The sequence below is a fragment of the Microtus oregoni genome, unplaced genomic scaffold (assembly GCF_018167655.1).
Source record: "Microtus oregoni isolate MIOR12 unplaced genomic scaffold, Mior012 000047F_ref0000412, whole genome shotgun sequence".
Taxonomy (NCBI): domain Eukaryota; kingdom Metazoa; phylum Chordata; class Mammalia; order Rodentia; family Cricetidae; genus Microtus; species Microtus oregoni.
In genome coordinates, this window is record NW_024543221.1 from 2,472,874 (window position 1) to 2,499,627 (window position 26,754).

Below are 26,754 nucleotides of genomic sequence, written 5' to 3' on the forward strand. Positions count from 1 at the left end.
CATGCACACGCACACACACACCACACCACACACATACACACACAAGATGAAAATTGAAGTAATTTTACTATTAAACCCTAGAAAAAAGTTTGGTGCCATGACTTACTCAACATGAGGCAGTGCACCAGAATAACCTCTTCCTTCTTTAACTTGCTTTTGTCAGGGCTATTCTTTGGCATTTCCAGAGTGAGTTAATGTGACATATAATTTATAGAGGAGACCAAGAATGGCTCTTCAGGTTCTTCCTTATTTAGCTTTCTACTTTAGCCAGGCATGATAGCACATACCTGAAGTCTCAGCATTGAGGAAGTTGAAAGACAGCTTGGTCCACGTATTGCGACAGTGAGACCTTGTCTAAAAACAGACAGACGGATGGTCAGACAAAACAAAGAAAAACCACAAAACAATTCTAGTTAGGGTACTGAGATTTTGTTTTGAATTAATAATTAAGGAAATTTTGTTTATTTTTTATTTTGCAGAGGCAATAGTGGCAGAATTTCATAAGAAGATCAAAGACGCCTTTGAAGTGTTTGACCATGAAACAAATAATACAGTAGACGTGAGGTTTGGAAATATTTATTGTTCTTATAATTCTAAATTATGGCCACAATTCATAGAAAAATAGAGAGGGGCTGTTTTCTCTTCCCCCTCTGTTTTTTTTATACTATACTTTGCATTTATTGTACTATTAAAGTATTTATTTTCTTGTGCTCTGCGTTTCTGTTAAATACCACTTTAAGGTAAATTGTTTCCTATTTTTTTGTAGCCTAGTTGGTGGACTATATTATCATTGCCTATCCAACCTACAGACTGTGAGCTAAGAAAGATGAACTTCATATAGCTTTAGTGATGACTCATGTTTGGTACTCAGTAAATCTCTGTTTAGTGAACGAATGGAATTTGCATTTTAGAATATACAAATATGGGATGGGGAGATGGCTCAGTCTGTGCAAGCATGAGAACCGAAGTTTGGATCCATAGTGCTGATGTAAAAGCTAGGAGTGGCCACACATACCCTAGCATTGGAGGGCAGAGACAAGCAGATCCCAGGAGTTCAGTGGTCAGTCTAGTTGAACAGCAGGCTTCAGGATCAGGGAGAGACTCTGTCTCAAGGGAAAAAAGAAATCAATAGAAGAAAACAGCTGATGTCCTCTCCTGACTCCCCCATATACATTCTACACATACAATAGTAGTGGTTCTCAACCTTGTTTACGCACAACACTTTAATATAGTTCCTCAAGTTGTGATGACCCTAACCATAAAATTCTTTTTGTTGCTATTTCATAACCTTAATTTTGGTACTGTTTTGAGTCATAATGTAAATATCTGTGTTTTTGATAGGCTTCAGCCACCCCTGTGAAGGATCATTTGACGCCAAAGGGGTCGGAACCCACAGGTTGAGAAACTGCTGTACTATATTATATATAATAATATAGTATGTATATATATACACACTGAACTGTATTATATATAGTATATATATATAATTTAAAAAATATTATAAAAAGTACATAGATATGTATTATCAAGCTACCATTACAAAGAATGTTTAGAGAATGATATACTCCTCATGTAAAATAATAAATGGGCTAAACAGAGCATGAAAAATTGAAAGACATGATGAATATAGGTAGATAGAGCAGAATACAGGTGTGGTGGTCCATTCCTGTAATTGAAGCGTTTAGGAGCTAGGTCAGGAGGATTATGAATTTGAAGCCAGCCTTGGCTAGGTAGGGAGACTCTATGTTAGGGGGTGAAAGTGAAGGAAATCACACAGGATTCTAATAGAAATTGTAGGATTTGTACCACATACAGCAAGGGAAAGTAATGAATCCATTCTTCCAGGGGGTCAGGCAAAGTGAGGATTATCTGATGAGTTCACAGTCTAAGAGCTTCTAGTACTAAGGCCAGCAAAGCAGTGGGGAGCCATCTAAGGTGGTACACAAGGGAATTGCTTATACACCAGGGCCACCCATCACTTCCTATTCTAGCCAGGCCCAGTGTTAAGGAGATCATTCCACCTCCAGTATCCTTCATAGACATGCCCAGAAGCTGACCTAATCTTATCCCACAGGCATGCTCAAAGGCTTGTCTCTTAGTTGAGTCTAAGTCCTGTCAAGATGATAATCTAGGTTAACCATCATGGGCATTGTGAGTCTGGTTCAGCTATTACAGTGGAAATGTGATGGGAACTTAAGGTTAGCATGACAGGACGGTGCAGATCCCAGAAGCTCTGGTCACATCTCACTTTTGGGAACAGCTCTTCAAAGAGTGCTGAGTCTGTGTGTTCTTGCAGGAAAACAGCAGGAAGGGATGGTGCTGGTTGCAGAGTTTTCTGGTAACATGGAGCGTGCAGCAGTATCTTGCAACTAGATGGACTAGATAGATGATGGACAAGTTCTTGTCCTCTAACCTCTCCTTGAACCTGAATGGCTCTCCTCCTGGGCCAGGGGAGAAGTACTGTTGGGAACATAGAGCTTTAGATGTGTCATTTGGTATCTCTGGGGATGGCAACAAGGCCTTGTACGTGCCAGGCAAGCATTCTTCTGCTGTGCTACATATTTCCAGCCCTGCCCCAGCTTTATGAGAGAGAGAGGAAAGGAGAAAAGGTGTCCACAGTCTAGCTGTCCTGTCGTTGACATCTAGGAGCTTTGAGTCCATCACCTCGTTGCAATGTTTTTATTTGTGTGAGAGGGGTAGCACCTCCGGTTGTGGAGACAAATGACAAATGACAAGTCTATGCTTTGCTCAGTGTCACCCCAGGGCTTTTCCAGTTCTAAGTGTCGGACTGTGCCTGGGAGCATGGCCTCCTGCCCTCATCCTCCCAGCCCAGCCCTTCACGGATTCCTGGGCTTGTTTCTTGACAGTAGCAGTGAAAGGGAAATTTCCCATATCTCATAGGGCGGGGATGCCAGCCAGGCCTTTTTTGGTAAAAGGGCCAATTCAGGAAAAAAGATGTGTTTATGGGCTTCAACTTTTCCCTATTCCTAAATAAAGCAATTTTGCTGAGGCCCCAGGGGATAGTGTATGTGCTTATAACTTAGTCTATTTTATTAAATAGATGGCTACTAAGAGAGTTGGCATTGTTCTTAGCACTAAAGGATTAATATTTGAAGAGTAGCAACGTGGATGACTGCAGCTTTCTAATCTTGATTACTTTTGCTATTTTTTGTTTGTTTGCTTTGTTTTCCTTTGAGACAGAGTCTTACTCTGTAGTGTAGGCTGGCCTCAAACTCGTGGCAGTCCTCTTGCCTCAGCCTCCAAGTGCTGGACTTCCACAGTTTATGCTGCTGTGCCGGACTCCTTAGACTGATTTAAATGGAACTTTGTTCTCATGTTTTTGGTGTCACCAAAACTATGAATCACCCTTTATAAACTGGATGTGAAGGACAGAGACACAAAAACACTTGCCCACGGTTGCACAATAGTGAGCAGCAGAGTGGGAAGTCGAGTTAGTTTTCTTTTGTTCAGCAGTGTTTTCCAAGTTGGCTGTACCCCAGCCCCAAGGGAGGCTCTGGGAATGCTATGGTGAGCGGGGTCAACTCTCTCCATTTATAAAAGCAGTTGCTCTGTTTGGAATTTATTATGGCTTATGATTAAAAGTGAAAGTCTAAATAGATGTTTATTTTTAACTTACTAAACAGTTTATATTTGCTGTTTGAATTGTTAGGCCTACTGTATAACATGCTACCTTTTGTACAATTGGATCCAGTTTCAACTGGCTTCTGATCTATTGTGTTGTCTTCAATAAATTCAACACTCCAGTAAGAGCTATCAATTTATGAAATGCTTTAACATCTGATAAAGAGTTTATTACTCTTCAAACATTGAAGGGTTGGAGGCAGTATTCTGTGTATACTGATTGGTGCAGAGGGACTGTCTTTGAGTCAGATATATTGGATCTTGCACATAATCACAGCACTTTGGAGGCTGAAGCAGGAGGATAACCACAATTTCAAAGCCATCCTGAGCAACAAAATAAGAATTTTTTTTAAATGCCCCTCAAAACTCAAAAGAATGTTTTTGTATGTAGCAAGAGTGCCAAGGAATATACAGTGGCCTGCATTGGGCAGGAAGAGCTGTTCTGTGAGAGGAGAGCAGGACATTGGCCTCGGGGAGGTGTGGAATTGCTTCCCTTGGTGTAGACCTAGGCTGTCTTGAATAGTTTATTGGTGGCTTCTTTCCTTTTCCCTTCTCTCTGCTGTGCATAAATGGAAAGATTTTTGTTTGAATTTTTATTATAATAGATAGAAAAGAGGCCTGGTATTGGGAGTGCCAAGTGAGCAGGTTTCTTGCTGCTATATGAAACATTATAAAATCTTTCCTCTGCTTCTTCAGACCTGGGAATAAACACACTTCCTGGGTCCCAACCCAATTTCTTGATGCTAAGGAACTTATGTTCTCTGTGGCCCTCCTTTCACTTTTGCCACACAGGACTGGAAGGACAGGAAATTCTCCAGGTGGTTAAGAGACATCCTGTACATCTTCAGTGTATCACATGTGACTGAGAAGTTAAAACTATTCGCATTAATAAAACAGACGAGGTATTAGGTATATTTTTAGAGATTTATTTTGTTAGTGTGTATGTTTATACATAGTTATACACCATGTATATACAAATGTGTGTAGGTCCCTGTAGAGACTAGGAGAAGGTGCCATGTTCCCTGCAAGTCAGAAGCAATTGTGAGCCTGTTCCCCTTGAGGGTGCTTTGGAACTGAACCCAAGACCTCTGTAAGAGCAGCCAATGCTCTTAACCACTGAGCTATCTTTCCAGCCTCCATTATTAAATAATTTCACTCTTAGTTTTGTCATGAGGATTTTAAAGGATACATGATGTGTAACATTATTTTCCACAATATTTTATTTATATAAATGTACAATAGATTCATTTCTAAATGAATTAATAGGGCTAGTGAGATGGCTCTGTGGGTAAAAGTGCTTACCTGATGACCTGTGTTTGATTCCTGGGATTCACAGAATGGAAAGAGAGCCAACTTCCAAAAGTTGTCCCATGACTGGCTCGTGCACACATGCAGACACACACACACACTCACACTGGTGAACATTTTTATAGCTCTTAGAAAATTATTAACCAGAAGCAATTAACTCCAAATAATATTAGCTCTTATTGCTGTTGTTCCACTTTATATTCTTTAAGTAAATAATTTATAAACTTTTTCTTCTATTTAATATGGTATAAGCAATATTGTGGTATAGGTAATAATATCTTAAATGAAAATTTAATTTATCTCTGTGTTGTTTTATGCTTTGAGTTATAAAGCATTTTATTTTCCTTTCCATTTTTAAATTAGGTTTTGAAACCTAGCTCCTTGAAAAATACTGGACAGGTTTTTAATATCATTAGCTAGAGGCATTTTGATTTTGCTTAATATAAAACAGATCATAATATATTTTTATTATTACTTATATGTAGTTTCTTAGTGTGTGCTTAGAAATTAATAAGATTAAAAGTTAAATATTTGAATAGATGAAATATGTACATGGAGAAAAATCCTAAAGGTACAGAGACTGTTTCATAAGTGAGTCTCTTTACTTCTAGCTCCTGAGTGTACAAGTGTCTCTGATTCCCCTAGAGAGTGTATGTGTGTGTGTGTGAAGGTGCGGGTGTGTATGTACACCACATGCGCATGTGGAGGGCAGAGGCAGCTTTCGGGAGTTGGCTCTTCCTCCTCATTCCTTGGAGGCGGGGTCCCTTGCTGTGCCCGCAGTGCTGCATCCTCCATGCTAGCTGGCCTGCGAGCTTTCTGTGATGCTCTTGTCTCCATTCCCATAACAGCGTAGGGGCCATAGGATTGCAGATGAACATCAGCTCATCTGGCCTCTTAGCTGGACTCCATGGGGTTGGACCTAGCTTGGTCAGGCTTTAGTAGCAAGCAGCTTCACTTGATGAGCTATGTCGCTGGCCTTCTTTCCCTGCTGTCACGTGAAGTAGTTCGGTGGTTCGCATGATGTGTATTTTTTTTTTTTTTGGTCGGTTTTTCAAGACAGGGTTTCTCTGTGTAGCCCTGGCTGTCCTGGAACTCACTCTGTAGACCAGGCTGGCCTTGAACTCATAGAGATCCGCCTGCCTCTGTCTCCTAAGTGCTGGAATTAAAAGTGTGTGCCACCACTTCGTGGCAACGTGTATGCATTTTTAACACAAGTGAATAAAGCATTATATAAACAATTTGTATCCAGCTGTTTTGCTTATCAGCTATCAATATGTCTTTTATTATTATTTTTTAATTAAAAAATTATTTTTGAGACATTGTCTCATTTTGTGGCCTTCTAGGCAGGAGCTCACTTAGTAGACTGGGCTGGCCTCAAATTCATAGAGATCTGCCTGACTTTACTGGAATTAATATATCCTGTCCTACTTATTAATATATCCTGATGATTATTCTTTTGTATTGTTTATGGCTCTTCATTGTGTCAATATTCATTTCAATATGCTGAAGTACTTCCTTTAATTGGTAATTTAAATTGCTTATAGGATTTTGCTTTAATAATCCAAGCAATAGAAAAACTCTTGGTGTGTGTGATATTTTGCAACTGTGAGAATTTTTATGTAGGATAAATTCTTAGAAATAGATCAAAATGCATGGATATTTTTGGTACATATTGTTACCCTGAGAAGATGGTTTCCCATCTTGCCATGTGATATGGCCTGTTTTTTCTCTTTCTGAAAGTTTGTCAAACTGTTAATTTTTATTTTCTGGATTATGAACATCTTTCTTTTTTGCCTTTTGCTTTTATTTCTGTGTGGGGGGCTGTTTGCCATGGGTTTCATGTGGATGGCAGGGCATCTTTTGGGAGTCGCTTCTTTTCTTCCACTGTGTGAGTTCCAGGGATCCAGCTTAGGTCTCCAGCCTTGGAGGGAATCATCGTTACCTACTGACTCATCTTGCCAGACCATGAACGTCTTTTCTAGCTCTAAAAATTATTCATATCTCCTTTTATTTGCAAGCACAGTTTATGACCTTTGCTTATTTTTCTTATTTAATTATTTCTGGGTCTATAAATTAAAGATCTTGGTGTGTGATTAATATCACCTGTCTTCTTCCTTTGATTTTATTTGCTGGCATTTAGAAATTTAAAAATATTTATATTTCCAACCTTCTGAGTATGAATAATTTTTGGAGACAAAAAAAAAATCATTGCTGGCTTGGTGTGGTGGCAAATGCCTTTAATCTCAGCACTCTGGAGGCATAGACATGCAGATGTCTATGAGTTTGAGTCTAGCCTGCTCTGCACGGTAAATTTCAGGCCAGAAAGTGTTATATAGTGAGACCTTGTCTCAAAAAAAGTCATCACTTTAGGTTTTTGTTATTGTTTGTTTTCCTGCCCAGGCCCAGGGCCTCCACATGTTAAGCAAGTGCTTTATTTACCATTGAGCTATTTCATAATCTGGAGAGATGTCACAATAGAATAACTTTGATTACCCAGAGCAAATTAATTTATTAAAAGTAAATAATAGAAAAATAGAAACATAGTCTTCTTCTCTTCTCTCTCTCTCTCTTTCGACAGTTTCCCTGTGAAACCTTGCCCTCACTCTGTAGACCAGGCTAGCCTGGAACTCACAAAGATCTGCCTACCTCTGCCTCCTGAGTGCTGGGATTAAAGGTGTCCGCCACTACTGCCTAGCTCAGAAACATATTTTTTAAGGAATTCTTGAAAGGTCAAGACAGTATTTTTTCTATATAGCTAGTTTTCAAATTCAATTTGAAAGGAACTATAATCTTACCAAGAAATTTCACTTTTTGTAATCTGTTCTTTTTTAATTTAATAGGATAAAAGTATGCTAGATGTCAAAAGAGTTAGTTTCAGGCTCTGCCATTGACTTTCAGAATTGCACCCTTATTGATTGAATAATTTTTCTTATCAAGTTGAAATAATGATTTCTGCACACTTAAACAAAAGACTATTGCTGTCCAGTAGAAAACAGGATTGCAGTTTTGATAGGTATTCTAAGATTGCATCATATTGCAACATTTTAAACAGACTTTGTTAAACCAATTTCAGAACAGCTGATGCTCAGGAATTTAGGAGCCAAGCGAGAATAGGCTCCCACCCTGGGAGAAAAGGCTGCTCTTTCCTGTCTTCTAGTCACACCCTCTGTCCTGGCCCTGTGCTTCAGTGCCTCTGCCACAGACTGCCTAGTACAGTTATATCAGCTGGTATCACAGTTACCTATGTCAACTCTTATAGAAGAGGTATGAAGGAGGGAGCAGGTCATGAGACCCCCTCCAACCAGTTGTATGTGGTTCTGCCCTAATTGCACATGACCTTAGGGCCTCTGGGTTGTTGGGGGTAGGGGGACTCCATCTACACAGCCATGTGGGAGTCATCATCATGCTGGGTGCAGACCTTCCAGTGTGACTGCTCTAAGGTCACCCGTGCTCCTGCCTGTCACCCCTCACCTATTGCTCTGTAAGTAAGTCTGGAAAACTCATTTGTCCCCAAAGTGAACTTTGGTAGACCTGCACCTTATTTTGTCACTGGGACATAGGATGAGTAGTGGGCTATATGGTTTTTAAAAATAAAAAGAATTTGCTTGAGCGTGATATGGTGGCTCACAACTGTCATCATAGCACTTGGAAGCTAAAGGCAGGAGGGACAAGAAGTCAATGCTATCTTCAGCATGTAACTTCTAGGCTAGCCTGACTGCATAAGACTCTGTTAAAAATGATTGAATTAACAAAAAAAAAATGAATTTCCATTGAAGAAATTATGGAGCCTCAAATGGTGTCATATAAGACATCATTTAAGGTCAGAAAAGATTTTAGGAGATTTCAAATGTAGAAAGTACCATTTAGCTTTTTGCTATAAAAAAAACCCAATACTTTAAAATTTTATTTTATTCTGAGATGGATGGTGGTGGCGCACACCTTTAATCCCAGCCCTTGGGAGGCAGAGGCAGGTGGATCTCTGTGAATTCAAGGCCAGTCTGATCTAGAGTGAATTCCAGGACAATCAGGACTGTTTCATGCAGAAAGCCTGTGTCAAAAGTCAAAGCAAACAAACAAACAATTTCTTATATTTCTCCAAGTTATCTTATGAATTATTTTTACTTACAAGATAGCCTATTCTCTCTCTCTCTCTCTCTCTCTCTCTCTCTCTCTCTCTCTCTCTCTCTCACACACACACACACACACACACACACACACACACACACATGAACACACACAGAAGAAAGAAAAAGAGAAAGCCACTGCAGTGGATTGAGCTGTCCAGGTTCTGGGTTTGTGTTTGTTGACATTGAGAGGCTTCAGGGGCTCTCTATTTCGTGTCACTGTGGTGGCTGCACATCAGATCTGCTCAGTTAATGTGCTGGTGACCGTTTTCCCAGGTCCTTCCCCTGTGTCTACTTTCTCAGTGCTTCTGCAGTCTTAGGGTATGGCTCACCGCCTTCTCTGCTGCTCCCTTCCTAGGTGTACCGCTCTGTAAGTCCCACTTCAAAACTTCTGGGGAAGAACAGGGAAGGTCTGCTTTGATCACTTAATAGTTGGCAGAGGGCACCCTTCTTGGGCAGAGCTTATGCTAGACTTCAGAGGCCTCTCTTGAAGACTGTTGGAGAGATGTGACTTTGGGGTTAAGTAGCCACCTCTGGTTCAAGCAGCTGTAGCTGGGGAGACATATCAAACAGCACGAAAGATGGCAAATATGTTCGGGAAGAAACCCTTAACCCAGTGAGGTAGTTAAGCCTAATAGGAATTCCAACCCCATCTCTAGACCGGCAGTTGGAACTCTGTGGTGTACTCACTGTTTTCTTACCCATGCTTTGATGGTTGTGCTAGCGATTAATGTCCTAGTGGGCACTCTGGTAGAACGTGGGGATCTATGTTTCTCTTCTGAGCTGTAGCCACACTCTAACTTCCAGGTTTCCCGGAGATAGAAGGGGACTTGGGATTGTGGTCTAGTAGGCCATGTAGTTGAGTCAGTGTCGTGGAATGCGGGACACATATCAAGATGGGTAGAGTAATTAGCAAATCTTTCTTTTCCTCTTCATCCCCTCACCTTCATTTTCCCTCTCTCTCCCTATTCCTCCCTCCCACTTCTCCTGCATCTCTTTCTTAGGCTAGGAATTTGATGAAGGACCTTGTGAATGGTAGGTAGACACTGTACTGTTGAGTTATAGCCCCAGTCCCCACCACCCTTTCCCCCAAGCTGACAAATTGTTTCTGAAATTTATATTTCAGAATATTTCTGAAGAGAACAAGGGGGCATATGGAGGGTTTGGAGGGAGGAAACAGAAGAAATTATGTAATTATATTATAACCTCAAAAAAGTATTTAAAAAAATCAACTAGCTAGGCAGTGGTGGTACACCCCTTTTGTTCCAGCACTTGGGAGGCAGAGACAGGTGATTCTCTGAGTTTGAGGACAGCCAGGGCTGTACAGAGAAACCCAATCTTGAAAAATAAAATTTAAGTGGTAGCAACAAAATCTAGTAGCGAACTATGTTTTTTTTCTAGGAATGTAAAAGTATTGCTATATTAGACATTTATTAATATAGTGCATTGTGTAAATATACCTGAGAAGAAAAGTCACAGATCATCCCCGTAGGTAGTTCAGAGGCCTTGCCAGAACTTAGCACATGGTCCTAAGTTTAAAGCCTCAATAAAGTAGGTATTAGGGAATGCTTCTTTAGCCCCAAACTGAGGCTCTTACTCCATGAGGAGGTGTGTGCAGTGTTTCAGTTAAAATTAGGAACAAGATAAGGATATCTGCATTTGCTGTTGTAAATCGATATTAATACAAGGCATGAGCCAACACAATTGGGCAAGTGATAACATTGATAGAGATACTGGATGTGAAATGGTAGGAGGGAGAAAAACTATGTGCAGATGTATGGCCGAATGTCTAGGAAATCTAGGAGAGTAAGTAAAGAAACTATTGCAAAGAAAAGTAAAACATTGTGAAGTAGTAAGAAGCAAGTGTAATCCTCAGAAAGCTGGTGACAGGGTTCGCAGGGAGAGGCACTGTGCGCACCCTGACAGCCTGAGAGAAATCCCTGGCTCCCACCGAGTGGCAGGGGAGCCCAGCCTCCTGAGAGTTGACTTCTGACCTCCACCTTCTCTCGGTGGCATGGGTGTTACTGTACTCGCCACCACACCTATTACAAGGGGAAATGAATAAACATTTCAAAAGAAAATAATATATAGACATCAGAAGCCTTATGATTCTATAAAGAGAGCTCAGGTAGATGATACAGTGGAGGGTAAGACCATTTATATATAATAGCAAAAATATAGTTTAGAGAGAACTGAAACGAGAAATACATAAACCATACCACAGGAAAACTCACGTGACATAAAAATAGAACACATGGAAGGAAACCATGTTTGAGGGATAGAAAATTTGAAACAAAGATGTCTGTCAAAACATCCTAAATTGACATAAGTTCGGCACAAATGGGAATGAAAATTTTCTGTAACTTGATAAGAGAATTTTAATGGATATATGAAAAAGTAAGTTAGAACAGCCAAGGCAACTGACAGAGAAGAGCAAGGAGGCCGGTGCAGCTTTATTTGATATCAGAGCATATACTGCAGGAGCTGGAGGGATGCTCAGTGGCTAAGGGCACTTGCTGTTTTCACAGAGGCTCCCGAGGCCACTCATGCATGTGTACATTCACGAGAGAGAGAGAGAGAGAGAGAGAGAGAGGGGAAAGGAAGAGAAGACTAGAAATAGTTATATTTAGGGTTAGTGGGAAGCAAACACAAAGGTCCCGTTGAAGGGACACAGCCTTAGCATGTTCTGGAAAGGCAGAGGAGGGAGTAGTGGGCATGTGTTTCAGAGTGCAGTACAGATAGAGTCGAGAAGGCTGATAGGCCCCCAGTGCAGAGTACCCCATGCTGTGGACGCCGTGGAGGGTGTTGAGTAAGAGGTGACCCGATGGCTTGTAAGAACAGTGGAAAGGGTGGTTGGGACAGCGGAAGCAGAGTGTGACAAGCAGGCTAGTGGAGTGGCCCGGGCAGGAGGGGGTAAAAACCATGTTATTGCCGTCCTCAAAATTCATGTTTTGAAATGGTTTTCTTTTAAATTGACACATGATAATTTGTATATTTATGAGGCACACATTATATAATTGCAAACATGTACATAATTGATCAACTTGGGTAATTAACATTTCCATCTTACACGTTTATCTTTGGGTTTTTAAAATTCCTTTCTTCCAAATCTTCATACAGTATATAAATATCTTGTAAGCCCTGGTTACTGTTCTATTCTGTAGGGTAGAACTCACTCCTGGCTTCTGTATGCTAAGATTTCCAGGCCTCCTGCCATCACCACCACCATCACTACCACCACCAAAAATCATCACCTATACATGTCTTAAGTGTTTCTCATTTGTGTTTTGAAATCTTAATCTGATAGCTCAAAATGTGAGCTTTTGTGTAGATAAGATGTTTTACAGAGGTGATCAGATTTAAAACGATGCTATAAAAGAGGCCTAGTTTTCCTGGACTCACTGCCAGGAGTCCAGTATTCCTGGACTCACTGCCTGGAATATGGCTTGCCACTGGCTTACACCGGGCAGACACCAGGGGGTCTGTGTTTAGAGAGTTACCCATGAGAACACAGCAAGTCAAGCAGGAAGGCCTTAAGTGAAGCCACAGTCCAGACCTCCCCTTCAAAGAGTTAAGAAAAGAAGTTGCTGACATTGTGTGTGCCCCACCTCTCTCCCCACATTGTGTGACACTTTATCACCATAGCTTCAGCAAACTGACACAGGGACAGAAGCAATGATGGTGCGATTTCTTCACAGTGCTTATCACTGACTAAAATTAGCTCTACTTACTTACGTTTATGCTCTGTCCCTCCTGGTTGCAAGCTCCAAGGTTAGAGCTGGGATTCGCCTTTCTCGTTCCCCACGGTAGTCACAGCCCTGAGCCAAAGTCGCTGTGTCATTAAGTTACTGATTCTGTCTGTTATGTCTGCTGTTTTACAGAGCCCAGAGTTCTTTTGAGGCCATGACCTCCATCACAGTGACTAAGAAGAAATAACTTTGTAGAAATTAAGAACCAGATTTTTGTTCTATTCTTTTAAAGGCTCTTTAGTTGATTAGAAAGAACCTAGAGGACCACCTCTTTGGAACAGGATAGTTCTTGGCCCTAGAGATGTTGTCCTTGTTTTAGCTTTATTATTTAGCATCAAAATAGCGTGGATGTATGAAAAATACTCTCCTTGGGGAAGAAGGCCGGGTCCTTGTTTTGTTCTCTCCCGTGACTAGTTCCCAGCGTAGCAATCTTCAGCAAGTGTTTATTGAATAAATGGAACCCATTTTCCAAAATTCTGCTTTGTTGCTAGACATTTCCAAAGTGTGCTACGTTTACTGAAACTGAGTGCAGCACCACTGTTGGGGGGCAGCTGTATCGTAGAGGGTGAATGGTTTGCCGCCTTTGCCCCCTAGAATTGCGTCAGATGCCCTTAGTCTGTCTTCACTGGGGTGGTTTTTGACCTTGACTGCCCTAATGGACGACTCACATTGTAGCTCAATAGCACTGGTGCCACCGTGTGTCCGCAACATGATACTACACCTATCGAATGTCAGCATGTCAAGAACCAATCCAATGCCTTGTTTGACTGTATAAGTCCAGAAACAAATTCTTCTATTTAGAAGGCTTTGGAGCTGATTTGTATGTATTGATATAAGACATCTCTGTACTTTGATAGAATAAAGTTTCCATATTTTAGAACATTTATATCAAAATGTTTCATTTTGTCAGTTTATTGGAAATTCCATAAAACAGATTTATAAAGAATAAAATAATATTTCAAAAGAAAATGAAGCAACAGTTGTGCTGATTTCTGCGTTCTGTACATGATAGATTACTGTGTGAGTTGGTCCTAATAACGACAGCCATGGAGGAGCTGCTGGACTTTGCACAGACAGCCCGTGTCAGCTGTCTGAAGTGACGGTGCTCCTCAGCATCAGAGACTTATGTGCAGAAGCCAGCAGAAGAGCTCTCAGGTTTTCAAGCATTCTGAAGCCATTGTTAAAGACTAGTTGATATTAAAATGCACTTAAACTCAGTTTAATTACTGTAGAAATGGCTCAGCAGGTAAGAGCACTTTTGCGGAGGACCTGGGTTTGGTTCTCATGTTGGGCAGCTCACAACCACCTGGAACTCCAGCTCCATGGGATCTGATTCCCTCTTCTGGCCTTTCGTGTGCCCAGATGCACGTGGTACACATAAAAAGACACATAGTCACACATGGCTGTACACAAAAACAAGCAAATAAATGTGATGAGATTTAAATAAAAAAAATAATTTTCAGTCAGTTCACTTGATCTAAAAATCTCACTTGCTAGAAGTTGGTTAACTGAGTTTAACATTTTATATCATTCTAGCTGTTGTTTTCTTCTTATAATTGCTATTTATCATTTCCATATAATTTATCATATTATTTACCATTCCCCAACCCCTCCCAGCTTTTTCTCTGCTTTCTACCCACCCATCTTTGTGTTATCTCTCTTAAAAATAAGAGAAAAAAAGTCATAAAACCATAGAGTATCATTGTCTTAGCCATCCACTCCTGAGCATGGGGCCTGCCCTGGATTGTGGTTGATACACCCAGTATCACTCCATCGAAGAAAACTGACTTTCCTCGTCCAGAAGCTATTAATTTTGAGTAGCTTTTTTGCTAGAACGGTGCCCGCTCCCCCTCTTTTGTGTTGAGATTTTTGCCAGCCTTGAGCTTGTACAAGTCTTGGACCTGCTGCCACCATCTCTGTGAGTTCATACACGCTCTTTCCCCTGCTGCCACCATCTCTGTGAGTTCATACATGCCCTTTCCCCTGCTGCCACCATCTCTGTGAGTTCATACATGCTCTTTCCCCTGCTGTCTGGAAAATGCTATTTCATAAAATTGTCCACCTCTGGCTATTTGAATTTTTCTTTCCCCCTTTCCACATAGATCCCTGAACCTTCACGCAGGGGTGTGACAAAGACATTCCACTTAGGGCTGAGCATCTCCCTCTCTGCATGTTTTCCAGCTGTGTGTCTCTGTGCTCATTACTGCCTACTGCAAGAAGCTTCCCTGCTGAAGGTTGAGCAGAGTACTGATCTATGGTGTGGTGCTTTAAATGAAAATGCCTCCCTCGTGGGCTCACCGGGAGTGGCACTATTAGGAGGTGTGGCCTTCTTGGAGGAAGTGTGTCACTGGAAGTGGGCCTTCGGAAGCTAAAGCCAGGCACACTCTTTTCCTGCTGCCTGCTGGTCTGGATGTAGCGCTCTCAGCTCCTCTCCAGCACCATGTCTGCCTGTGTGCTGCCATGCTTCCCGCCATGCTGATAATGAGCTAAATCTCTGAACTGTAGCCAGGCCCAATTAAATGTTTTCCTTTATAAGAGTTGCCATGGTCACTATGTCTCCTCACAGCAATAAAACCCTAGCTAAGATATATGGGTATAGCAATATGTCATTAGGAATAATTTTAGTTCTATGATCATTTAGTAAAATAATAGTAGTAGGTTTTTCCCAGGGCCCATGACCTATTTAGTCTTAGGTGTAGGTTCCATCTCAGGTAGTGGGCCTTAAACCTCATTTTTAAAAAAGTTTGCCTACTTTCCTAACATTCATGCCTCTATTATGTTGGTGAGCATATATTGCAGGTAGGTCATTACAGGGTTTGTAGCTGGATGAGATTTAATGATTACTTTTCTCTTCAGGTACTGTGTATAGAATCTTCTAGCAGTATGAACACTAGCTAGTGGGATGAATCTGAGTACCACTTAGATTTCTTCGTGTTCTATGCCATAAGTATGTAGTATTTTCAGCAATAGGGTCTTTTTTTGTTTGTTTGCTTGTTTGTTTTTTTGAGACAGAATTTCTCTGTGTAGCAGTCCTGGCTGTCCTGGACTCCCTTTGTAGACTAGACTGGCTTTGAACTCACCGAGATCCGCCTGCCTCTGCCTCTCAAGTGCTGGGATTAAAGGCGTGTGCCACCACCACCCAGCAGCGGTAGGGTCTTATCACCAAGTTGGCAATAACTTACAGTGTTTGGGGGAGCTATGGAACACTCCTTTGGCCAATGACTCAAAAAGATGTAGCCCGTTCTTGTTACTGGGGGTTTGGTTTGGCAGCGTCTGCTGTCTGTTTGTGGTATTCTCTCCCCCATTGTGTAGTGACTCCATTTAAGTTCCTTTATGCATGTATATATTTTAGGGTGCTTCTACAGTAGTAGGTTTTCACGTGGCTCTTCAAAAGGCATTTAGTGTAGTTGTCTCCCCCATATTCCCTCTTCTACTCTGTCCTCCCTTCCCCCACCCCACGTAATCCTTGTAAGTTCCTCTTTATACCCTTATAGACTATATTCTATTTCTCCTTCCTTGGAAGACCCTCCCACTAGGGTTTTCTTATTTTATGTTTTTGTTTCATTTCTAATTCCTAACTCACATTTTTTTTTATATTTTTATGGTTTATTTAACTTTATTTTATGTGCATTGGTGTGAAGTGTCAGATCCCCTGGAACTGATCTTCAGACAGTTGTGAGCTGCCATGTGGGTGCTGGGAATTGAACCCGGGTCCTCTGGAAGAGCAGTCTGTGCTCTTAACCACTGAGCCATCTCTCCAGCCCCATAACTCACATTTTTTTATCACTTCTGTTTTTTTTCTTTTGTTGTTGGAATTTTGTTTTGTATTTTTTGAAATTATATTTTTATCATTTTGTTTGTTTTTGAGATAGAGTCTCATGTAGCCTAGGCTGGCTTTGAACTTGCTATGGAGGAGAGGGTCTGAGCTCCTGATTCTCTTGCCTCCATTTCCCAAATGCTGGGATCACAAATGTGTACCACCACGTTTGTCATTTTTCATCTCTTCTGGTGTTTTCCTACGTTTCTCTTCCAAGTTTTCTGCCTTCCTAAGCACCCCCTCTCTTTTAGCACAAAGGCCCAGTCTTTTTCTTGCCTGTGTTCTTTTTTCTCTGTCTCCCACCCTTGGGAGCATCACTGTTCCTAAGGCTGCAGCATCAGCAGCCCAGTTTTCTCACCACGGCCAGCATAGCATCTCAGCTCATCTAGAAGCCATCTGGAGCTCTGCAGTGCCCACCTGGCCCTTCTGCTGTGTTCCCATGTTCCTGGCACCAGTGCGTGCGAGAGTAGCTTAGAGGATCACTTAGTCTTCTGTGTCTCCAGCCTTGGCTTTTATTCAGGCCACGGGAAACAGGGGAAGCTCTGAGTCATCCAGGTGTCTGCTGTGATTGCCCTTTCCTCCCACCTCACAGACTTGGGGGACTTTCCATCCCTGCTGGTGTTTAGGATTGAACCCAGGGCCTCACACATGGAGATCTACTGGAATCGCTTCATCTCACTTCATTGCCATCTAAAGAACTATTTAGGAGTAGTGGCATTTAAATGCCACCTTCCTATCCCTTCCTCATTTCCCCTTCTATTATCTCCTCATCTATACTCTGCATTGATTTCCCTGGATTGCCACTGAAGGTAATTACTCATGAGCTGTTTTCTCTGGCCATATGTCCAACTGCCATTTAGAGGGAAGTGCTACTCAATCGTCAGAAAGCCAGACATGCCTGCTTCTTGTGACACAAGCCCAGTCTCAACCAGGTGACAGACCAGGCCAGCAGATCATAACATTCCCATCTCTTTCTTATAATAAAAAGGTGGGAAATTAGGCACAACAGGTTAAAGGAATTGGGCTGGAGGATTACACAACTCAAGACTGCTTCCTGCTTATTTGTGGGTGTCGTCTTGTGGGGGTGCTGAGAAAGCTGGGTACTGGCCACATCCTGGGGTAGCTGGTCACTTTACTCCTGTCCAGGGTTTGTGGTATGGAAATGTCTGGTGTCTCCTGGACCTGGCAAGGTTTGGCAGAATAGAGGACAAAGTTAAGTTTAGGAAGAGAAAAAAAAAAATTAGGACCAGGGAATTGAGAAGGGTGTATCTGACCTATTTAAGGTGGATTCTTCAATTCTTTGGGTTTGTGAAAACGTAAGTTTTAGAAATATATATTGTATAAACAATAGCATATTTATATCAGAATGACTGTGACAGATGTTTTTGCACAATGAAAAGTGTTTTTAAGACTATGAAAGGCAGCACGAGAGAAAAGTTTGATAGCATGCACTTGTCCTCACACCTTTATAACTTGCAGGTACACACCTTAATAACTTGTATTTGTATTTTACTGAAATTTGTTTGGTGAGGTTGTCCTTTTCAACTGACAAAACCTCAGCTGTAAAACTGCATCAGAGATCTTTGAGAAGGATAAAATTTTACTTGAGGAGTTATTGGTTAAAAACCGACAGAGAACTGACTTGGTTTCTACCCAGAGCCCTTCCTCAGGGTCCTCCATGATCGTTGAGGGTCATATTTGCCTTTTGTTGTTTAGCACAGGGCCTGCCAGGTTTTAGGAGATCCTGTGGGCTAGGAAATCTGTAGGAAGACAAACCTGCCCTGTCCTGAGCAGCTAGACTATTACTTCCAGTGATACTGTCCGTTGTGTGGAGATCTTCAGTTTAGATTTTTGCCCAGTGGTCAGTGCTTGGCAGTTGAAACGAATTGCAGATGGATGTTGTTGTGTTCCCATCTGTCTTCTGTCTTCTTTGGAGGAAACAGAGTGCTGCTGCTAGGAGCCAACCTGTCTCTTTTTGTTATGAAAAGTTTTAAATAATTAAGCATTTAAATGCCATATTCCCCAGATCTCTGAGCAGCTGAGGGCTGTTTACTGGATGTAGATGAGTTATAACTACAGTATAGAATCTGCATGGAGAGCTGGGTCCGAGCTTGACTGTACTGGCTTTCAACTTAACAGGTAAAGCGGGGTTGGATTAAGAGACTTAAAGTACATACTAATTTAAAACATGAGACTTACTGTTTGTATAGTCTGAAATGAGATACAATGAACAGACAGTCATAACATTTAACAGTAAACATAGGTGCATTGAAGTTACATGTATGCACATATACAGTGAACAGGAATTGGGTGAAGTGGATGCTCTTGGGGGGTCCTACCAATGGCATGCCAAGGCGCAAAACACACATGCAACGGAGTCAACACTGGGAGACAAGACAGGGAATACCTCAGTAAAGATGGTGGGTCATGGTCACCTGACCTGACTCTCAGTTAAGATGGCAGTGAAGTCACCTGACCTCAGTTAAGATTGCGATAAGATCACCTGACCTCAGTCAAAATGGCAGCAGTCACATGTTGTATGGAGAAGCCATGTTTTTTGAGCCACAGGAGTTTTAACCATAATAACAAGAGAGACCTAGAGGCATGATAACGCCCTGTTGCTGAGTCGCCCTTCCACAAGCTGTGGCGGGGAGCAAAGGCTGGAATTCTGGAATTGAAATTAGCTGCCTCTTGGATTTGACTGATCTTGACGCTTTCCACGGGACCAGCAGTAGCAGTGGCATGGAAAAGTGGACCCCGCAGGACACTGGCAGAGCAGTCACAGGCGGGTGGCTGATAGTTTGAGGGTTTATACCAAAGCTGAAAATGTGAAAACCTGCACAAACGCCACAGGGTCTATAGGAAATGTCTCTTCTCTATAGGCGGGGTGTGGATGAAACAGCGACACTGCAAAGCCTATAGGAAATGTCTCTTCTCTACAGGCGGGGTGTGGATGAAACAGCGACACTGCAAAGCCTATAGGAAACGTCTCTTCTCTACAGGTGGGGTGTTGAAGCCTGAGTGGTCTGGGCGACTCGGAAGCCAGAGAGGCTAGAGGCTGCTCCAAGCGGTCTCTCATGGCAGGGACCATTTATGAGTGGTCCAAAAGAAAAGAAAAAGAAAGAAAGAAAAATCTGAGGGACCCTGGGCCCCAAATTGAATGCACCACACAGCATTTGCAGTGCTAGCGTGGGAAGACTAACCCCTTTAGTTTGGTCATGTTTTTAGCTATGGGAAGCAACCAGAAATGAATGTTAGCAAAGGGCTCAACTGTAGCCATGAAGGCTGTGGTTGGGGACTGGAAAGGGAGCACTCACCACTGAAGCTGCTGGTATGCATAGAGGTCGGTGTTCAGGCAGATAGAACACAGAGCTATTATAAAGAAACCTGGTTCCCGAGGTCAGGGTTTCATGTGTTCTCAGCTGGCCTGCCTGAAGGCAGGAGGGAACGTGGAGAGAGCCTGGCCGAGTCATGAGCATCAAATGTTATGGTGAAAATAAAACACCGTAGATCCCCGAGTGGTGGCAGTGGGCAGTGGGCAGGGGGCACAAGACCACAGCAGACCATGAAGGCAGCTGGTCCCAGGCAGGAAGCCACAAGGTGGGTGAGAGACAGAAATGTGCCATGCAGAGAAAGTGGGTGTATATTTAGTGGGTTATGGAGGGGAAAAGTGAAGGGGGGAATGGGAGAAGGGGGAAGAGGTGAAGAGGGAGAAGGGAGAGAGACAGAAAAGAGAGAGAGTGCAGGATGGAGGAGGCAGGATATCTGCTTCCCTTGGCAGAAGGGGAGGGATTGGGAGAGGGTGAGACTTGTCTCTTAAAGGGACAGGGTTCCCAGGTGATGGACCAGGTAGCAGATCGTAACACAGGGTCCTCATATATACTGGATCTACAGTTATATGTGATTGTGAGCTGCCTGCTATGGGTTCTGGGAACTGAACTTGGGTCCTCTGGAAGAACAGCAAATGCTCTTAACCATTGCTCCATCTCTTGAGCTCCTAGTGTGCTCTTCTTAGAGGAGCTCTTAGGCATCTGGGGCTCCCACACCTGATGTGCATCTCCAGCTCAGATCTTCTCCTGTAACTCAATGCTCGTAAAGTTCCATCTCTGGTTGTTTCCCCTCAGTTGTGAACTCAGAGGTTAGCCTGTTCTTGTTTCATGGATCATGATGTGAGATTCCTTGATCAGTAACAAAAGCCTTCCTTATGTCACAGTCAATATGAGCAATGGCTTTGCCCTCCAAGTTCTATAGCAGCAATCTAGGTGACTGCCTTGACTAGCAGGGCATTGGCATGGGGAGTGCTCTGCTCTCATGACCGAGAGTGGAAAAGCAGGGATCACCTCATCTCCTGAGATGGTCCACAATGAATGCATCTCTAAAAAATGACCAGAATCTTGCATTCCTGACATAACTAGCAGGAATATTCATGCTGAAAATTCAATATGAACTCTTTGGTTCCGTATATCCTAAACTCGTTTCTTCTTTATTTCCTTCTTTCCTTCCCCTCCCTTCCTCCCTCCATCCCTCCTTTCTTCCTTCCCTCCTCCTCCTTATTCTTTCTTTGAGACAGGGTCTTAGAAATCTGATACCAGCCTGAGCAATACTGTCATGAGACTTGTCTCAAAAATAAAAATCAAAGCAGTTTTAAAAAGGCACGCATGTACTCATTTGTGGAATCCAGTGTGGTATTTAAATACATAAATACAGTGTGTAATTGGCCACATTGAAGTAATTAAGACCAACATTAAAGATTTGCTATATATATTATGTGTGTATTTGCATGTCTTTGTGCATAGGTAGTTGTATAGACCCTGTGTTAGATATCTGAAGCTGAAGTTACAGTCATTTGTGGTCCACCCAAAGTGGGTCTCCTGGGAAGTGAACTCAGGTCCTCTGTAAGAACAGTATAAACCCTTGAACCATGTCTCCATCCCCCTAAAATTAATTTTAATAGTGTACTACACATGTATAACTAAAATGTTTCAATATTTAACATATCTTAAATTTATGGTCAATATTAAATAAAAGTGAGATATTTAATATTCTATTTATACTGCTTTTGAAATCTATGTATATTTATTCTATGTGTATTTATTCTGCCACATTTCAAATATTTAAGAGCCAGATATAGTGACTATGGTATTGGACAATAGGCGCTTCTAATTTCTTCAAATTCCCTATGCAAGAGCTGTCAGGTTTTTGTCTTTGTATTATCCTTGCTTTATGAAACATTTGTTCTCATGTGCTCAGTAAGTAGTTAATCTGTTGTTTCAATAGCATGTTTGATATAGTATATGTAGTAGGACGGCTATTTATTTGTTCCTGGCTGCCCAGACCCAAAATAATCACACAGAAACTATATTATTTACAACACTGCTTGGACTATTAGCTTATGCATATTTCTAGCTCACTCTTATATCTTAAATTAACCCATTTCTATTATTTTATATTTTACCATGAGGCTTGTGGCCTACCGGAAAGGTGGCTTGTGCTTTCTCCTCTGGTGGATCCATGGCTTCTCCCTGACTCTGCCTACTCTCTCTATATATATCTCTTCCAGCCTGGCTATATTCTGTTAAGCCATTGGCTGAAAGCAGCTTCTTTATTCATTAACCAATAAAAACAACACGTATACAGAAGGACTTTCCACACCAATTGGTGTTACCCAGTTTCATGTTGCTGCTAGAGGCTTCATAAGAGAAAGTATAGTCTTATAAAATATTTCTAGTGGCCGTCATGTTCGGATCTGCCTAGATAAACCCTATGGTTAAAAAAAAAATAGTATAGAGGGTTGAAATGAGAGGGAACAAAGGAAGGGTCAAAGGAAACCACAGGAGGGCTGTGTATTAGTTTGACTTCTGTTGATGTGAGAGACACTGTGACCAAAGGGAGGAAGGGTTTATTTGGTTTACACTTTGGTATTGCAGTCCATCATGGAGGGAAGCCAGGGCTGGAACTCAAGCAGGAATCTGGAGCCTGCATAAACATGATACCGCAAACAGGAGTAGAAACATACCTACAGTATAATAAAATTAACTTTAAATTTGTATCAATATACACAAATCCATACCAATGTAAACTGTTTAAGACTAGTAGTTGCTTTTTTAGTTTAAAAGTAGATTCCATAATCTACCCTTTTATCCTATCATTTCTATGTAGTGATATTTCGTTTGTATTTTAAAAAATAAAGCTAACCTGTAGGTCAGAAAAGCACAACAGCCAGCCACTGGCTCTTACCTCTACCTCAGTCTGAAATGGCGATCCTGCTTCCAGGAATCTCAGAATGAGACTGTGTGTGAGAGCTGTCTCCTCCTGTCTTATATTCCTCTCTAGTGCTGGGATTAAAGGTGTGTGTCACCACTGCCTGGTCTGTAAGGCTGATCAGTGCGGCTGTTTTACTCTCTGAATTTCAGGCAAGGTTTATTCATTAAAATACAAATGAAATATCACTACATATCTGTATCCCCCTTTTGCGTTTTAGAATGAGATCCCTGAATCTAATCTCCTTTGTTCAGCTTTATATTGATAATGCCAGGAATATCACACAACACAAAGACTCTGAAGGAGGCAGGTCTCCAGTTGAGGTTCCCTCTTTCTAGATGACTCCAGTTTGTGTCAGGTTGACAGAACCAAGCAGTACACCTTGCATGGTGTGCTGGTGGTGATGAATTGTCATGAGGATGTGTGAGCAACAAAGGTAGAGCCCTGTCTCCCCACTGCTGCTCTGCCTCTCGTGTCAGCTCACACCACAGCCGCTAAGCTAAGAATTTAATAATTCTCACAGAAAGTATTTGTTTTTCTTGCTAAAATACACAGCAAATAAAATTCTTCTAAAATTATCCAAAATGGTAAGGAAATTAACGTGTTGGCTGAACATATGTGAAATTTTATTAACATTCAAATATGACTTTAATTTGAATGGAAATGTATAATAATCTACTACAAATACAATCATTATTTGCAGAGAATATTGAGTTGGATACTTTTTCTTAGGTTATTTGGTGGATTGAATTTCATTGTTATGGGGAAGGATGGAGAAAGTGGCTACACTGTCCTCAGCTGAGCTTTCTATTATACTAGTACTTGACTCTCCCTGTGTCTCCCGATCCATTTGTGTGCTTAGAGGAAGGTACTGGCTGTTTTGCCTTTAGGAGCATTTAGGAAGGGAACTCGTCCAGTCTAGCCAGTTGTGGCATCATCGTTTGATCCTATGTAGTTTGGTGCTGGAGACCATGATTTAAGTTCTTTGTCACTAATGGAGCCTCTATGGCAAACATCTGGGATAGACAACAACATCCTCATTCTATAGATGCAGAATCTGAGGCTCTAGTGTTATGGAAATCTATCTTTCAAACCAAGCAGCACCCAGAGAACTGTACAGCAAAGCTTTATTTAAGTCCAGTAGGCATGGACCAAAGAGAGTGTTTTGCAAAGTCTGGTCCCATCCTGCAGTTTCTTACAACTTATATAGATTGAGCAACAGTGTGAAATCTGCATGGACCATATGAGGGTGGTCTCTGGATCTCATGACCACTGAAGGGATGTTTCCATTACAGTTTAAGTGTGTTTGCCAAAGCAGATTCTGTGATAGCCAGTGGGTCTTTCTTACTTTAGCAAATATGACCAACTCTTTCTACAGATAGCTTTGTCAGCATTTACCTTTTCAAGATAAGAGGACAAGATTCAACTGAAATAAGCAGGAGTACAGCGAGCAAAGAGAAGTAAAATTGAACCCAGCCTGTCTCTCCTTAGTCCTATAGCTAGAACTTATGAGGCTCCCACAGTACAAGGCTAGCGCTAGCTTTGCTAGGCGCATATTAGCATACTAAATGTTTAACATATATTCTCTTTCCTTGTCCATTAGAGTTAAGCAACGGTTGAGATCAGACATCAGGTGGCTGCCATTCTTTCTTCCTCCTGTCATCCCGTCCTGATCCCTCCTCTGGAGCTTTGAGATTTTGAACTAGTCAGGGTTTGCATTTGCCAGTCAGTGAAAGCGTTGGTCTGTCCTGGTTCACTTGTGTGCCTTTTACTTTTCCCAGAACGTTTCTTGTACAGCTGTGAGCCAATACTTGAGTGAGGTGATTTGCAATATTACCGGTGATCTGAAATAATTTAGATAATTATTTGATAATTTATACTTGCCTTTCCAGAATTTATATTCTGAAACTGTTTACAACTTTGTTTTTTTTCCTAGAGAGATTGGGACAATTATCAGGTCACTGGGATGCTGCCCTACTGAAGGAGAGCTACATGATTTCATTGCAGAGGTAGGTAGGTAACGAGGAAGTGTCACTGGGCTGAGTCTAGAACTCCTTGTAATTAAAAAAAAAAAATCTTACAAAAACCTAAAAACTCCCTGCACTACTCAGCATGCTGTTTGAGAGTGTTAGGGTAGCTATGCACGTAAGTCAGCAATGGGACCTGAAAGCATTTTGATCAAGTCTTGAAGAAATGACAACTATTGATGTATAGTTTTTAAATTAGTTCAAGATAGGCCAATGAAGACAAGGAAGTCTGACCACATAGGGAAAGACCAATAATAGATATATTTAGTAATAATGTATGCAGAGAGACTGCAGTTTTTGTTTATTTAAGAAAATAAAACTAAGTTTCAGGGCACATATGATAATAAATCAACTAAAATAGAAAGCACTAACCAGTCTAAAAATCTAAAAAAAATATTATTCATAATAACAAAAAGTTAACCACATGGCTTGGTATCTTTTTTGATGAAGCAGTCACATCTTGCTTGCTCTGTGTCTGGCTTCCTTTGTGTCTGGGTGATGATTGCAGACTGAATCTTTCCTTTTCCCAGGATTCTTGTTGCCCCGCCTCTACTTCCTGCCTGGTTGCCATTACCCTGCCTATATTTCCTGCCTGGCTACTGGCCAATCAGCATTTTATTAAAAATAATACAAGTGACAGGATGAAAGACCATTGTCCCACAGCACTTGACAAAGGACACATCTTCACAGTGTACAAAACATTATTCCACACCATTCTATGATGTAAGAAGGTTAAGAAGAAGAAATTCAGGATTTTAGGCTGCTGTAGGAGAAACCTGAAGTAGTAAAGTTGATGCTACAAAGGGTTTACCAGTTATCATAATTAGAACATATTATGGGGAATGCTGCCCCATTGTGACTGGGAGATAAAGTAGTGTACTCACCAGACCTGTCAGAAACGCTAGGAATGAAAGTTTGTACCACAATTGAAGTCTGAAGTTTAGGGATGCTAAGAGAGTTTCTGCCAATGTTTATTTAGTAACATTGACCTCCATTAGGCTCCATTTCCATAGCAAAAGGAGGAAACTGACTTACAACCAGCCATTAGGTTCATCCCATACCAAAGAAAAGGTCTCTAAGGGCCAGTTCAAGGGTTATAACCACCCTGCCATTACTGCCAGGTGGATAAGATGGCCCTGGGTAGCCACTATTCAAAAAGAACAGCACTGGGGTACTTAAGAAATGCTTCTGGCAATATCTTTGTTGTGTAACCCTTACATCTGTCCGTCTGTCCATCTGTCCAAAAGGCTAGACTTGCAGTCTCCTGTCTCTGTTTAAATTGTTCAAAAGGAACCTGGAGCTGGGAACTGAAGGAGGCGCGAGGTGACAGCATCTGTGAGACGCACACGCCTGTGGTGTGTATCAGTTAGAAACCTGCTCAAGGCCGGCCCCTCTGAGCATTAGCCAGAGCTGGGTACTGCTGTGCTGGAGAGTTTTTATGAATCTCTAAGTGTGTGGAGTGATTTCTCACTAGGAAGGCATATCCATGCTAGAACAGGGCAAGGCAGTTGATTTCTGTTGAGTATCAGTTTCTCCAGAATAATGCCAACTTCAGAGTTTGCCTCCAGGACACATTCAGTAATGTATTACAAGCCAGTTTTAAATGGAAAAACACTGGAAAGTCAGCCAGTTTACAGTCAGATGGACACTGTTGCTCAGCTATCAGCACCGTAGCAGCTCTTAGCTGTTTTCACATTCCTGTGACCACAGTCCCTGTCGAAGATAGCTTGAAGGAGCCAAGACTTGTTTTGGAGCATGGTTCTAGAGCAGTGACTCTCACCTCATAGAGCTGTGTGCGACCCTTTCACACAGTTCCTCGTGTTGTG

General features: G+C 41.7%; 1 protein-coding gene across 3 annotated transcripts in view; it reads left to right on the top strand.

The window, feature by feature from the left end:
- Nucleotides 1–26,754, top strand: part of Efcab2 (EF-hand calcium binding domain 2) — a 111,276-nt gene that overhangs the window by 31,896 nt on the left and 52,626 nt on the right. For all 3 annotated transcript variants that reach the window (XM_041635401.1, XM_041635400.1, XM_041635402.1), the window contains exons 2-3: nucleotides 480–564; nucleotides 24,838–24,910. In XM_041635401.1, coding sequence (XP_041491335.1) covers nucleotides 480–564; nucleotides 24,838–24,910 — 158 coding nt within the window. The remainder of the gene's footprint in view (nucleotides 1–479; nucleotides 565–24,837; nucleotides 24,911–26,754) is intronic.